General features: G+C 32.5%; 2 protein-coding genes and 1 long non-coding RNA gene across 3 annotated transcripts in view; all 3 read left to right on the forward strand.

Annotated features, from left to right (window-relative positions):
* The window catches only part of LOC145725166 (uncharacterized), a 245324-nt gene that overhangs the window by 92546 nt on the left and 136936 nt on the right, over positions 1 to 15842 (forward strand). The gene's annotated exons all lie outside the window — the stretch shown is intronic.
* Positions 730 to 6749, forward strand: LOC145725491 (uncharacterized). The gene is made up of 4 exons (XM_081974273.1): positions 730 to 784; positions 851 to 1014; positions 6015 to 6089; positions 6355 to 6749. Exons 1-4 carry the CDS (start codon positions 778 to 780, stop codon positions 6730 to 6732), a joined length of 624 nt encoding a protein of 207 aa, XP_081830399.1. The 5' UTR covers positions 730 to 777; the 3' UTR covers positions 6733 to 6749.
* Positions 12716 to 14351, forward strand: LOC145724834 (uncharacterized). Its single transcript, XM_081973277.1, has 2 exons — positions 12716 to 13401; positions 13459 to 14351. Exons 1-2 carry the CDS (start codon positions 13233 to 13235, stop codon positions 13902 to 13904), a joined length of 615 nt encoding a protein of 204 aa, XP_081829403.1. The 5' UTR covers positions 12716 to 13232; the 3' UTR covers positions 13905 to 14351.

The following is a 15842-nucleotide window of genomic DNA, read 5'->3' on the forward strand; positions in this document are numbered from 1 at the left end:
TACTAACAATCTACTCACCAACTTTTTCGGCATTTCCATAACCACGCTTGACATACCTGTTTGAAATAAAGCCATTCCGTCAAAGTGATTTATCGGTGACAATGAGTTCGAGCTACGAAAATGATGTGAATTGTCCTTCTACTCCACCCCACAGCAGTCGTCGAAAAAATATCGTCAATATTTCGAGCCGAGAATATACTATTTTCAATTTCTCCATCGAAAAAAAAATTGTGATTTTTTAACAATGTCTTGCTGTTTCTAGTAATTTTATAAATTTGTTATCAACACTTCTCACTTTACTAACACGCCGCCTAATCCCACTGATCACAAAATAAACCTTTAGTAACTGGAACTGAGCATCAATTCTACGAACGCACTAAGCTTTTTTTATGTATACGGATGTGATGCAAATTTCAGGTGATATTCCAGAAGAAACCAAAAATATTAGAAACAATAATTAAATCTTATATTATGATAAATAATTTTATCAAGCTCGTAGAAGTAGACAATTATATGTATACCCATATATCTGTAATCCACATGCATTTTTCAAGCACGCGTATTTAAGATGATTTGTAGTGTTATCTGATATAGGTAATGAAAAACCGCCAAAAAAGTACTACCTTTCTTACTCATACTGTTTTGAGCGTTTATCTAAAACAAGCTAGATTAGAGGTGGTATAAAAAATATCTCGGAAGCAGGAAGTATCTAGTCTCATTCCAGTTTCATCAATCGTAGCAGTATCTTGTAATTTTGTGTCGGTTTTTGTATTCAAAATGAAACGTAAGCACTAAACAGTCTTATGGTTATTTGTTTTACATTAGTCACATTTTATTTTATTTATTTCAGTTTTACTTAGTGTTAGTCTGGTTATTGTATTACTGATGAGTATATCTGAGTGCTTCGATTGTTCACGCAATCGATCTGCTTCAGAATTGGAATTGCGAAATTTAAGGCGCTTAGTGAAGAAAAAATTTGCCGTGCAACTAGATGTCAATTTTAAAGTTACCACAGTAAGTTTATTTATTCATATTATTAATATTAGTGACTTAATTATCTTCTACGTGATATTTTTGGTGTTTAAAATAAATTTTAAACTATTTTATATGGCCTTGAATTTATTTGGGTAAACGTAAAATATTATATCCGTGCAAAATTGTAGTTTTATTAGTCATTATTTGGATTATCACTATTGAGGAAGCAAAACACATTTAATTCATGTCCAAACATCAAACTAATTTAATAAAACAACTAAAGCACAAAATAACTTATTAACATTTTCCAAGAACTTCTTAACCTCACTTATATCTAACCGAAGACTAAAAAAAGAACAGATTATCCTGTACGTCTTCTGTCAACCGATACAATTATAAAAGATAGCTGACATTTAGGCGTTTACTACAACAGAACCTTATTTCAAAAATCCAACACTCCCCCTTAAACGTTTATGGTAAATGGCAGGAGAGAAAAACACTTACTTTAGACCCAAACCATCAATACAAAATTTGTGTTTTGGTAATGGCAAAGACTTTGTGCAAATGTCACAGGGTGGTTATGTACAAAGTTACACTCTTATTTAATAATAATGGCACTTTAAAAACTACTGTCAGTTTTTTCCAATAGTTGACTATGAAGTGTCGATCTTTGATTTACTAGTACATGACCATTGAAGATGTGAAGAATAACACAGTTCTTTAATTATTTATATGGATATCAATAGATTACTTCAATTTCTAAAAAGAGAAAAGTACTCTATATTTAATAGTTATTTATGTATTCAGCGCAAAAAGTATGACTTTTATGCTCTGAGAATGAGGTTTGCTGCGCGACGCAAAGTGGAGCGCAGCAATCATTCGAGAGCATAAAAGTCACATTGTGCGCGTAATACATACAATATTTTTTCTACAAACATCGCTAAATATCTAATACAACTAAACTTACTGCATAGGTACTCATAAACAGGATCAAAACTATACACAATTGAATACTGACATCAAACTGGTGACACTGACATGTCCAATAATGGTATGCATTGTGGCCGTTGCTCTGCGATAACGTAAACTCAGTAAAGGGTAACTTTTCGTTGAGATTTGGGAGCGAAAAATGCATCATTATTGAATGTTTGTAGAAAAAATTGATTTTTGACGTTTACAAAAGAATTCCCAGCAACGTAATGAAGAGCTTGTGAGCGATTTTCAATGCACCCTGAAGAAATTAAAAAAGAATAGAAGCTAAATTATAAAAAATCTTGTTTTTGAGCGAACTTAATTAAAATCGGTCAAATACTGGTTGCTGGTCCATAACTTGTGCAGTGACCCTATACAGGGTAATTTAAATTCGACCCTTACCATTGGAATCTCGGAAACTATAGGAGATACGAGAAAGTTTAAATTGGGGCATAGTTACGCAATATAAAGCTCAACCAAAGGCCGTTTTAAAAATGTCGACTTTCCGAGTACTTTCGAAGATATCCGAAAAGAATGAAAATTAGATTTTTTGTTTTTATTTATTTCTAACCTTATTTGAAGAGATATCCCAAAACTAAAAGCAGCTTTTCATTGCCATCTTTTTCCAGCTATTCGATGATGGATTCAAATTTGCCACAAGACGTTTTGTTTTTTGGCAGTCAACTTTTTTTTTTCTTATAGGCGCCATATTAAATTTTTAGCCGACCAAATATTACGTTTTATTCTGATTTCGGGGATGTATTTGCTTCATAAATGATAAAATAATTGAACAAAACTGCATCATAGGTTAATCAGAAGAAGAGATTTGTCAGCATTATCTTTAACTTAAACCGCTCGTTTATGTTTCCTAGAGAAAGGTAATTTTTCGAGATATCAAATGTCAAAATTGCAATACAAATTTGGAAAATTTTAATAACGTTCTGAATATCTTGAGATTTTTTGTACTTCCGATTGTAAAAGGGTAGTTTTAGGGTGTAAAATAGTGCTGCCCAATTTCTTTTAACAGGAAAGTAATAATTTAAAAAATAATGACGAACTTACTATGCCAATAAATACTTCAAAATTCCACTTTGTAGAGAGAAAGTTGAGTAAATTTTAAATATTTTGTTTGATTATTGGAGATTAGTTACAAATAATGAAAATTGACTACAAATCAAATTATTGATTTTTTAAAATCAATTTTCAGGACTTTAGAATTTCACTTTTAGTTTATACAATACTAAAAATGTTAAAACCCGAAAAACCACAGAACACATTCAATTATTGAAAGTTCTAATTAATTTCTCAGTTCCAAACGTTGAAAATTAGAAATAAAAAAATAAATTTAAAATATCATTAATTGATCAGTATCTGAAATAATTCTGTTTTCATCTAATGTTATTAAAATCCAAAGCTTAATCAAGAAGTTTTCCCAAGTAATAATCAGCAACTTTGGGGTGTTCTTTACATTCAAGTCATCCTATTCTTTTCAGAAATATTATTAAAGTAATATTATTTTTCAAAAAAATTGGGACTTTTTATCAATTACTGGCTGTTTCTTGTAATTTTATAAATTTGTTGTCAAATCACATCATCTTCATTAACACGCCGCCTTTGTTTTGGTTTATAAAACATATCGCCTAACTCAATAATCCAACTTATCACAAAATAAACCTTTAGTAACTGGAACTGAGCATCAATTCCACGAACGTACTAAGCGTAGGACTAAGTATGTACTCGTATAGGATGTGATGCAAGTTTCAGGTGATATACCAGAGGAAACCAAAATATTAGAAATAATAATAAAATACCTTTCTTATATTATAATAAGTAAGTCTATCAAGCTTGTAGAAGTAGACAATTATATGTATACCCATATAACTGTAATAATGAAGTACTTTATGCCAATAAATAGTTCAAAATTCCACATAGTCTTTGTAGATATAAATTTGAGAAAACTATTTTTTTTTTAAATACCTTGATATCCTATACACCCACTTTTCATCTTAACCAACAACATACAAACAATACACCTCAACAACAATAAAACGGCTTGTTTATCCATGGACATAAACAAAGCTTTTGACAGTGTTTGGCATAAGGGACTACTCTACAAACTACATAGACTTAACACACCAAAATACTTACTTTACACTATCAGAAACTTACTGGAAGACAGACAACTGCACGTTCAAATAGACAACACACTCTCCTTTTCCTTCAGCCCTGAGCAGAGACTACCGCAAGGTTCACCTATCTCACCTTTACTTTATAATCTGTACTGCCATGACATATACAACCATAACAAGCAAGACAAAAATCATATTGCACTTATTGTTCACGACAAAACTACAACAAAAGCAGTTTCACAACTACAATCACTTACTGACGACACCATGACATGGTTCTACAGATGGAGACTAACGCCCAACGCAACTAAAAACCAGCTTTTATTACTGAACCATCAAATAAAAAACGACTCACCAAACATAAACGCAGACGGCCCCACAACTGATCCTAAACAAGACGTAAAACTCTTAGGGATAACACTGGACCAAAAAGTAAAATTCACAAAACACCTTAAAAATGTCCGGACTGAAATTATTAAAAGAACAAAACAATTTAGGTCACTAACATACGAAAACAAAGACATCAGTACCAAAACGGCAACTCAAATATACAAATCCATATGTAGACCGGTCCTGGACTACGGACACTTACTTAGAGCAAACGCTACGGACTAAAAAATATACACAAATTACTGAACAGCTCTAAGACTGATAACAAAAATACGACATCCTGCAAACCCACTACACAACCCATCCAACCAACTTCTCTACGAACGTATGAACATGATTAAAATAACTGACAGACTCATACAACTACAAAACAAGTGGAAAAATAACCCAAACAACTGGACCAACAACTGGAAGTAAATCCACTATGCATAACAAGACAGACTAGACAATCCCGTTACCTTTTCCCCGTTCTCACCCTGTTAGAACATTTTAATTAGAACTTTTTTTTTCTCAATGTATATTTGTATACAGTGTGGAACAGCCAAATGGAATAAATTCGATAACGAATAAATGAGAGCGTGTTGGGAAAAACGCTTGGACACGTCGATTTGTATTTCTTAGATGCGCATTTATTAAAAAAAATAAAAATTATATAGGGTGTGTCATGTGACAGTGGCCGATACCAACTTTCTTATTTTAAATACAACCCCCTGTATATTATAATTTTTTTGGATTCTTCAGAAAATTCTAGACATAATTCATGTACAATGTCCCATACCTATCTTCAACTGTTTCGGAAATATTAAGTGTTTTCAGATGTATTACTAAAATTAATATTAAAAAAGAAAATTATTGTATTTCACAAATAATGTAAAAAAAACAAAAAAACATTAATTTCAATGTAAGAGAGGTTCAAAATGTTCGTGAAAATAAGTATTGAGTTGAATGTAGCGAATTTGTGAAATAAAATAATTTTCTTTTTTTAATGTTAATTGTTGTAATACATCTGAAAACACTTAATATTTCCGAAACAGTTGAAGATAGGTATGGGACATTGTACATGAATTATGTCTAGAATTTTCTGAAGAATCCAAAAAACTAATAATATACAGGGGGTTGTATTTAAAATAAAAAAGTTAGTATCGGCCACTGTCACATGACACACCTTATATAATTTTTATTTTTTTTAATAAATGCGCATCTAAAAATATAAATCGACGTGTCCAAGCGTTTTTCCCAACACGCTCTCATTTATTCGTTATCGAATTTATTCCATTTGGCTGTTCCACACTGTATATTAATTAGAAATAAGATTACCTGTACATATTAAAAAACATGTATACATAGGCAGAAAGACCGTAATGGTCGATAGTTGTATTTTCTTGTTGGAAAATAAAGATTGTTTATATGTGTTTATATACCATGATATCTTTTGTGCTTTTGGGACAATTTCATATCTTGAATGCATCCCTTTTTTTAATCGAACAGTTAAAATCTTCTGTTAATTTTCTAACCATTTATGCTAAATTTTTTTGTTGTTTCATATAGGTCCGTCAGCCAGGATTCAAAAACAGTTTCAGGAATGTAACTCGGAAAATTATAAATGCGAAAAACCTTTCTAAGGTAACTACCTACCATGATATTCACGCACAAATGGCTTTGTAATCTTCGTTTACTATTTTTCAGGATCGTAAAGTAAAAATAAACCAAACTAAACTAGTAATTTGAATAAAAAAATCATTTGTGCGTAAAACGTTGTACGTACCATGGGCAGAAAGAAGCAGAATAAAGATCACCCGCTTTGCGGCAATCTCAGCGGGCATAATCTCCTTTTTTCCGCCCTCTATAATAAAATATAGTAAAAAAGTAATTATTTTTTTGTTATTAGGCATTTAAAACAATCTACCGAGAAGTTTGTCGTTACAATGCCATTGCGTTAAACGAGACAAAGTTGTCTGAACCAAATGAGGCCAGATCAAAAGTGTATGGAAATATTAGTAAATATCTCACATTGACAATGGAAGAAATTAAATCTGCTATAAGAACTTCAGTTAAAAATCCTGAAAAAATGCTTCAAAAGCTAGATGCCAAATGTGGGGACAATTCAGACAAACTCCCTCGGATCAAAGATTTTACTACCATAAGGGCCTTTGATGAAATTTATATTAAAAACTTGAAATCATTTTTATATCATTCACAAAAAACGATAAAAAAGTTTTTTCTAAAAAAGTGTAAAAAGTTTGGTAAAAACATTCAAATTAGATGACAGTATGTTAGACAATAAATTTAAATGTATGTTGAAAATGTGATATTTTTATTTGTTAGTTATTAAAAAAACTTAATTACTAAGTAGGTAAATTTGTCTTTAATGTTTAATTGTAAATGTCAAATCCTCCCGAATATCCCTGACCCCTATTCATATTTTTTGTTATGGAGATTTTAATTTTTTTAAACTGTGCAAATCAGGAAGAAAAACTCTTACAAAAGCAGGTAATTTAATGCTTAAGATTGCCTTAGAAGAACATATGTTAATTTAAAATCTAAAGAATTGATTGCAATTCACATAGATACAATTTTTCAACTTTCCCATGTTTAATAATTTTTATTCTTCTTCAAGTTATTAAAACAAAAAAAATTCTAATTAATTATTAAAATCATTTATTCACAGAACATTTTAAGTTTATTAAATAGAACCATATTAACTTCTGAAGTATATACAGGATGCTACTAATTGAGTGGCAAATAGGAGCTATTTAAAAGCCGATTTTTTGATATACAAATTAGAAGCACATACGTTGAAATTCCAGGTTACAAAAAATCGTAAAACCGAATATTGTAAAAAATTCCATTACAAAATAGCCAACACAGTTATGTTATAAAACGTGATTTTATAATTGAGAATAATCATCAAAAAAAAATAAAAAATTAGAGAAAGAAGAAGAGGAGAATAAAGTAGGAAAAAAATTTTGGGTAATACACGTGAAATGTCAAAAATGTCTGCAACAATATAATTCTGGTTTTGAAACTGATCAAAATAGTCGTGACTGATTTTCAAATCTGACATTATACCTACCATATTTCCTACTGTCACGTGACCTGAAAACAAGCGAATTCTTATTTTGTGACTAACCTAAGATGGTTTAGAATTCAGAACAGAAAGTCACGTGACACACGTGACTAACGCGTCCCTTCACTGTAATTTCCTGACTATAAACAAAACGTGACTAACGTGCCTCTTGAATTTGAACTATCATTTTAAAATCTAACTGTAAATCAAGTTTAATTTGTTACTGTCAAAATTCAAATCTAAATTGCAAGCTGGTCAAAAATAAAATCAAGGATGACTGAACAAGTCATGTGACTTACAGAAATTGTATCATTTTTAAATCATAAAAAAACTCGAAATCATATTTGAAGACATGGAAGAATGTTTAACGATGAGTTTTATTGGGTAATTCCGCAAAAAAGGTGAAGCAGGAAGGAATAAGGCTAATTTTTGGCTTCATCAGGCATGTAATGATATGACAAACGGCCAGCAGCTACACAATTGTGATATCCATATTTATTTTTGTCCCTCTTTTCCTCTTTACACCCGTATATGTTTCACTATGTTTTAAAACTCCTTTCTACAGCTAGAGTTACATGCCTGATGAAGTAAAATAGTTACCTGACTGTTAGAATAGTCACGTGACTGTCTTAAACTGTAAAACCTACTGACTATAATTTAGAAAAAGTCCAATTTTTGTAGTTTGAAATTAAATTTCAGAAGAATTCAAGTAAGCGATGGGTGAAAACCGCTTTCTTCTAATTTTAAAATGGTCCAAATTATCGCGGGACTGAAAACTATAGTTAATTTTCATTTTATAAATCATTTTGAAATTACTGCCTAAATTTGAAGAACTCAGAACAAGGTTGGTTAAAATAATCACGTGACTATCGTAAACCTTCAAATCCTAGAATTAAACTTCGATTTCGCAATTTTGCTCAAAATTACTTTCAAAGTTCGAGAAATTGAGGACAAGAAAAAATATGGTCACGTGACTCCGATATCTGATAGTAAACCAAAATTGAAACTCAAAATTCAAATGTCAAATTGCAATTTGGCAACAATTAGTATCAAGGATGGCTAAAACAAGCACGTGACCTGCGAAACTAGTAATTCACATAACGTTTGTACTTAATGAGTTATTCAATGAGTAATAGGAACTTAAGGATTTGGAATTTCCGTTTTCTAGTGATGCCAGGTGATTTCCGCTAGTTTTCCTACAAGGTAATTCCAATTTCTAGTTACTAAAGTAGCAAAAATGCTAAACATGATTGCGGTAATAATACAGTTATTATTGTCTAGAGGAGAGGTTTGCGTCAGCATGATAATTCTACAACGAGAATTATTCTATACTTTGTCTACTTTCTTTATCATTGGTAACTTAACTGACGAAAAAAGGCTGGCTTCGACTTGTATTTTTTGTTCTCCTTGTATTTGCTTTTTATTTCAAATACATGCTACAAATCTATTCCTATAATATAATTATGCTGCATAATAATTTTTACTTGAAATATTGCAAGTACCTACTACAGTACTAGTAGCATTATACTCATCATTTCACCATTTATTCGAATACCTTTTTTTTCGGCATGTCGCGATTACTGATCAATTTAGATTTAAACGTTAAAATAGTTTTGTTGTTTTTCACTTAAAACTGACAATTTCGAGGCATAGTCACATATTTGCATTTGTTATAGTTGGCTGGTATTCGATCACACAGAAAATTATGTTAGTATTTTAATAAATACATGGATTAGGAAAAACGTAAATATCGAAATTTGTCCCCTTTGCCGAAAAAGAACAATGCAACAAAATGTGAGGACCACAGACTAATCAGCCTCATGAGTCACACACTGAAGATATTCCTTAAGGTTATCCACTACAGAATATCAATAAATTGCGAAAAAAACATCGGATCCACACAATTTGGATACAGACGAGGTTTAGGCACGAGAGAAACATTAGTTGCGACTCAAGTACTGATTCAGAACTGCAACGATCAGAGAAAGGACATAATGCTGTGTTTCATCGATTATGAAAAGGCGTTCGGCAGAGTCCAACATCATAAACTGAACCAAATCCTAAATAGATTGGACATATACCAAAAAGACATCCGCTGGAACCAAATGGCCGAAGTCAGAGTTGGTACAACAAGGATGTGTTCTCTCCCCACTTCTCTTCAATGTATATTCTGAAGCCATTTTTCAGGAAGCCCTAGAAGAACGCAACGTGGGCGTTAAGGTGAATGGTGTATGGGTCAACAATATTCGTTCTGATTGCAGATAACATGGAGGATTTGCGGGATATGCTTGGGACTGTCGGCGAATGCAGTAAGAACATGAGCCTCAATATCAACACCAAGAAGACTAAATTCATGATAATTACTCGAAAGCCACAAGAATTTCAAAACTCAAGCCTAACATATGAGAATCAACCAATAGAGCGAGTAAATAAATTTAATATCTAGGAACATGGCTGTGTTAAAACTGGGATTCAGACACAGAAATCAGATGCCGGATTAAAATTTCCCGCATTGCGTTCATGAAATTCAAAAAAAGTGCTCACCAATACTGATTTCGACCTTGGTTTGAGAATTATATTTGTCAAATGCTATGTCTGGACAGTGTTGCTTTATGGCATGGAGGGGTGGAAACTGAAGGTGAGCACTATGAACAAGCTGGAAGCAGTCGAGAAGTGGGTCTATAGGCGTGTACTGACGATTCCGTGGACTGCAAGAAGAACCAACGATGAGGTCTTGAGAATAATCAATAAAGACCTCGAACTGTAAGACACCATTAAACGTCGAAAAACAGCATACCTGGGCAACGTAATACGCAACGAGAGGTATCAATTCCTGCAATTGATAAATGAGGGGTAGATTGAGGGAAAGAGAGGAATCAGCAGGAAAAAGATGTCAAGACTCCGCAACGTTAGGCAGTGGACAGGACTGAGGACAATGCAAGAACTAAGCATACCATACGTAATAAGAAAGAGTGGACAAATGTGATCGCGAACATCCATTAATGGACACGCAGCAGAAGAAGAAGATAATTCGTTTCCTATTTTAATGTCGCTTTCTTGTTACAAAAGCCTAACTACTGACGTTACTGAATATATTTTTGAAAATGATCTATGCTCTACTGAAAGTGAAATGAAAAACACGCAAAAATCTTAATTGGAGATTTACGATTAAAAATTGACAAAACATTAGATCCTAATTCAAAATCATTTCTTATCAAAAAAAAATGCAACAACATTTATGGGTATGAAGTCTTATCAGACTGATGATTGGGCAAACATTTCTCGGATCTCGGTGATTCACTTACTGGAGTCAATTTTTGCCACTCACGTAATGATAACTCGTTATAAATTCATGATTGATTATTTTCAAGAGGAAGAAACTATACCTGGATGTACAAATAATTATTAAGTAGGAATAGCATTCGCCACATTACTCTGTCTGCACATCATCGATGATGTAGATATTCTGAAAAAAATAACAATTTCTTTTATTGTCTCGTATAGTTGTCACTAACTAGAAGTATTACTTCTATTTACGCCTATGAATATAAAGGAACCAACTCATCTTTATAATTGCTATACATTGACAGATGGCAGAATACCTTTTCTGCATTATTTTTGATTTAGTCAGTAATGTGCTCAATAACAAGTTATGCCTCAAATCACACTTAATTTTGCAGTAAAAGATGAGCTTCTATGTATACATATAGAAAATACTACTTTAGCGTAATATAAACGTTCATGTTAGGTTAAAAACTTAATTGTTATAAAAATGTATACCGTAGTTTAAAAATTCGTGATTGTGATGTGTCAGTATATCGAAGGGGCTGTGACATCATCCGAGTGATTAAAAAGAAGAATTTATTTAAATAATACTTGATTAATAATCAGTTGTTTTCAGTTCTTTAACTTGTTTCAAGTTGTAACTAATCAACCCAATTAAATTTTTCTTTATATTTTTTTTTTCAACACAATTCTCGGTTATAAAAATTTTTGGCAACTGCTATTTTTATGTAGGAAGCTAATAAACAATTAATTGCGGTTAGGTATAACAAACAAAAGTGTTAAAATAACAAGGTTTTTAAATTTTTAAACGTTTATATTACGTGATAGTAACATAACCAAAATAATGTGACATTTCGGAACTGTCGTAAAGTGAAAAAAACTAGACATTTTTGGGGTTAAAATTCAAACAGAAAAATTAATTAAATTCATAAATTAATGTCAGGTTGGAGAGACAAAATGGAGGCTGTTGTTGAATAGTGTTGGTAGAAATGAAATAAAGAGAACAGACAACAAAGCGGTGGTTCTCAAAAATAACTAGAAAAATGTTGAAAACTAAAATGATGGTTGTTAATAAAGAACTTTGATTACTTCATAAAAGTAGCACCAAAATGGTGGACAAAATCTAATCTACCCTCGAAGTTTCAACTTTATATTTCTAACCATCGTATACAGCGATTGTGTTTTAGCAGGTTTGGATTAAATGTTACTTTGACTATGACAGATTGTGGAAAAAATGTCACAGTCAAATTAATATTACAGTACTTCTGATAGTTAAAAAAGTGACTAAAAGCTTTCAAACAGATTTTTGCAGCTCAGAAACATCAAAATGTGACCAGTGTCTTTCAAACTGTCTTCTGAGTATTGACAAAAACAGTATTACAAGAGGTTTTGAAACAGTTTTTCCAGCTATGGTAAAATGACAGTGGATTCTCGTACTTTGAAAGCCCTCTAGAGGCCAAACGGTTTAACCTACTAACCATTGTTGTTATATCTTTAGAACGCCCATTTTATTGGCTACCTAATGGCGTAATAGTTATTTACATTACTAGTACCGAGTTGTGGTGATCACACGAGTACGTTAATTTGCCATACCCCACGGGTGATGTACAACATTTTATCTACGACCATCAGAAGCAGCGTAAAGTAAGAAAAAAATTCATATTTTGTGCAATGTGAACTATTTAGGAACGTCTCGTATATGCTTGCTACGGGTAGTTATTTGTTACCCTTAAATTTTGTCATCTACGCTGTACTGTTTTGGTGTTGTTGCTATGGTGGCCATTTGTTTCCACATATCACTTAAGCGACAATTTAACAGTGTCAGTCACAAATTTTTAAAAGTGCATTTCGTTATGAACATGTCTGAAGAACTTCCGTCAGGTATTGAAGAAGCTGCCGCAAACGTGGTATCTGGCTTGTTGCCTGCCAAGTCAAAGGAGAAATATGAAAAAATGTATCAACGTTTTGTCACCTGGTGCGAGACCAAGAACATAAAGAGTCCCTTTCAAGAAAAAGTGTTACTCGTGTACTTTGAAACCTTGGCAGCAACCTATAGTTCATCCAGCCTTTGGTCATTTTACTCGATGCTTCGAGCTACTAATTCTACAAAAAAACAACGTAGACATCAGCAAATATACTCAGCTACAAGCATTTCTTAAAAGAAAGTCCGAGGGTTATGTACCAAAAAAATCAAGATCCTTCAGTCGAGAAGAAATAGAAAGGTTTTTAAAGGAAGCTGACGATAAGACTTTTTTGTTTACCAAGGTAAGGTGTTTTTGTTTAACCTCCTATTACAAAAATCTACTGAGATATTGATCTTATTGCTTTACCTGGTGTTTTATTCTTATTTTTAATACATGTTTTAATAGGTAGTATTAATTATTGGAATTGCTGGGGCTTGTCGAAAACAGGAAATGACAGATTTATTATATGGAGACGTTATTGATGAAGGCAGTGTTTTTCACATAAAAATTCCAAATTCCAAAACAAAAATTGCCAGAGAATTTTATATCACTGCTGGAAGCATGGAAACTGTCAACATGACTGATATTGTACGACGGTACATATCTTTACGTCCTTCAGGTTTGTTACATTTTTTGGAAATGCGATTTCAAAAAATATACGCAACATTTTGTATAGGTCTTCAGAGCGGACGCTTTTTTGTCGGCTTTAGACAAGGAGTGTGCATAAGGCAGCCTGTTGGTATCAATACTCTTACAAGTATGCCCAAAAAAATCGCATCCTTTTTGAATTTGCCTCACGTGAACGAATACACTGGACATTGTTTCCGGCGTTCTTCTACATCCTTGTTGGCTGATTCAGGAGCAGACCTTCTAACTGTCAAGCGCCATGGAGGATGGAAAAGTAATTCTGTTGCCGAAGGATACATTGACCCTTCAACGGCAAATAAAAAGACAACCGCTAAGAAAATACTGGGTGAAAAAGTTCTTACGCAGAAGACAAATGTAAAAGAAGAATTTTCTTCGATTAAATCTGTTTCTTCGTCTTCAAATCATTGTGTAAATTCGATCCAAGAACTTTCTAATTCAGGAATTCATTTCACTTTTAATATTTATAAAAAGTAAAATATAGTTATTATTTAAGATAGGTCTGTTCATGGTTTTATCAAAGTTATGTTTAAATTCAATAAACAATTACAGCAGAAATTTTCATTTAAAGTTGTTTTATCGCACTAGTGCGGTAAAATCGCTCATTACGTAACTCAAAATGAGCTATATAATGAATGATTACCATGCTAGGAGTAGATAATAGCTATTTATGTAACCAGTTACGAAAAGATCGATTTTGTGTAACGAATGAATGTTTGTAGGGCGAGCGCAGCGAGGTCCTACAATTTGAATGAGTTACACAATAAGACATTTTCGAAACGTGTTGCATACATAATTTTTTCTAATTTTGACCAAAAAGCGGTAAAAACCATCTTTTAAAGTGATTTAACACAAATATTCACTTTCATAGCACCTTGTATAAACAGTGACAACGACATGTTATGATGGATGTCGCTCATATGTTTCTACGTGTAACTAGTTACATAAAGTAAAACGTTTTGTCATTCTAATCAGTTTTGAAAAGTGTCACTTTATATGCCATAATTAGAAAAAAAAGTTTTATAGTGTTGACTAAATAAGCGAGGTATTTACGATTGAATGAATGCATGCAACACTGCACTAAAAAAAAAGAAAAAAAAATCAATTTTGACGCCCTCTAGCGGCCCAAACCCAAGTCTTGACATATCGTTGGAAAACCCATTTTATTAGCTATCCATTGATGTATAAAAGTCTAGACAGAGTGTATCAGATTGATTGTTATTTACGATTGAGTGAAATATTGCATCAAAAAAGTGAAAAAAGAAAAAACGGTTAAATTTGGACGCCCTCTAGAGGCCAAACCGTCACCCCAATCATCCAAAGTTTATATTTTTACAAAGCTCACTTTATTGGCTATCCATCGACATATTAAAATCCTTAGCATGTCTGTCAAATAATGAAGTTATTTAGGTTCAAACAAACAGTGCATAACAATTGAACAGAAAACATTGGTCCAATTTGACGCCCTTTAGCGTCTAAACTAATCAACCGGTCAAGCAAAGTAGATATATCGTGAGAAAGTCCATTTTATTGGGTATCCATCGACATACAAAAGTTTATACATTATGTACGAAATAAGTTAGTTATTAACGTTTTGATGAAAAAGTCTAAGAAAAGTTTTAAAAAACGTAAATTTACTAACACGTGTCAAGTGATCTAGAAAACACGTGGAAAAAATGATTGGGTAATGATGAAGAATGTCACGTAGTTTTGTTTTATTTTCAATGAAAAAAAAGTCAAAATAACCGCCACAAGTCAAGCGACACTTCACCAAAAAAGGTCAAAATGAAGGAATTGTTTGTCACGTGACTTTGGTTGGATTAGAACATGTCAAAATGGCGAAAATTTCACGTGATTTAAAAAAGACTGGTTTTGGTCTTTGTAAAAATGCCCATTGTCAAAACCGGGAACATAAAATCTTTTTGGTTTGGTTTTTTTTTAGGGATTCGTGAAAAATATGAAAAAAATAATGGTAAACCCTCAAATTCAGCCAAACGTAACTCGGTTATTTGGAAAAGTAGGAAAAAATGTAAAAGGAAAAACTTTCAAAATTTCACGTTTTACCAGATTGCTTTAGAGCAATTTTGCTCTAAAAAACCTCTCAGTTAAATATTTCCGAAAAGCTGTGTTAAGGCACAGTGCTTTTTCGACTACTGACTTTGAAAGTACCTCATGTACGCTTACATTTCAAAGCAGAAAGTGGTTATTCGCCGCACGTGCACAGAAAGTGAATCATTTTCTGTCCTAGAGCGTTTTCGCTTTCTACTAACAATCTACTCACCAACTTTTTCGGCGTTTTCATAACAACGCTTGACATACCTGTTTGAAATAAAGCCATTCCGTCAAAATGATTTATCGGTGACAAATGATGTAAATTGTCCTTCTACTCCACCCCACAGCAGTCGTCGAAAAAAG

Source organism: Ips typographus, linkage group LG2 (genome assembly GCF_016097725.1).
Source record: "Ips typographus isolate SLU linkage group LG2, UJ_Ityp_2.0, whole genome shotgun sequence".
Taxonomy (NCBI): Eukaryota; Metazoa; Arthropoda; class Insecta; order Coleoptera; family Curculionidae; genus Ips; species Ips typographus.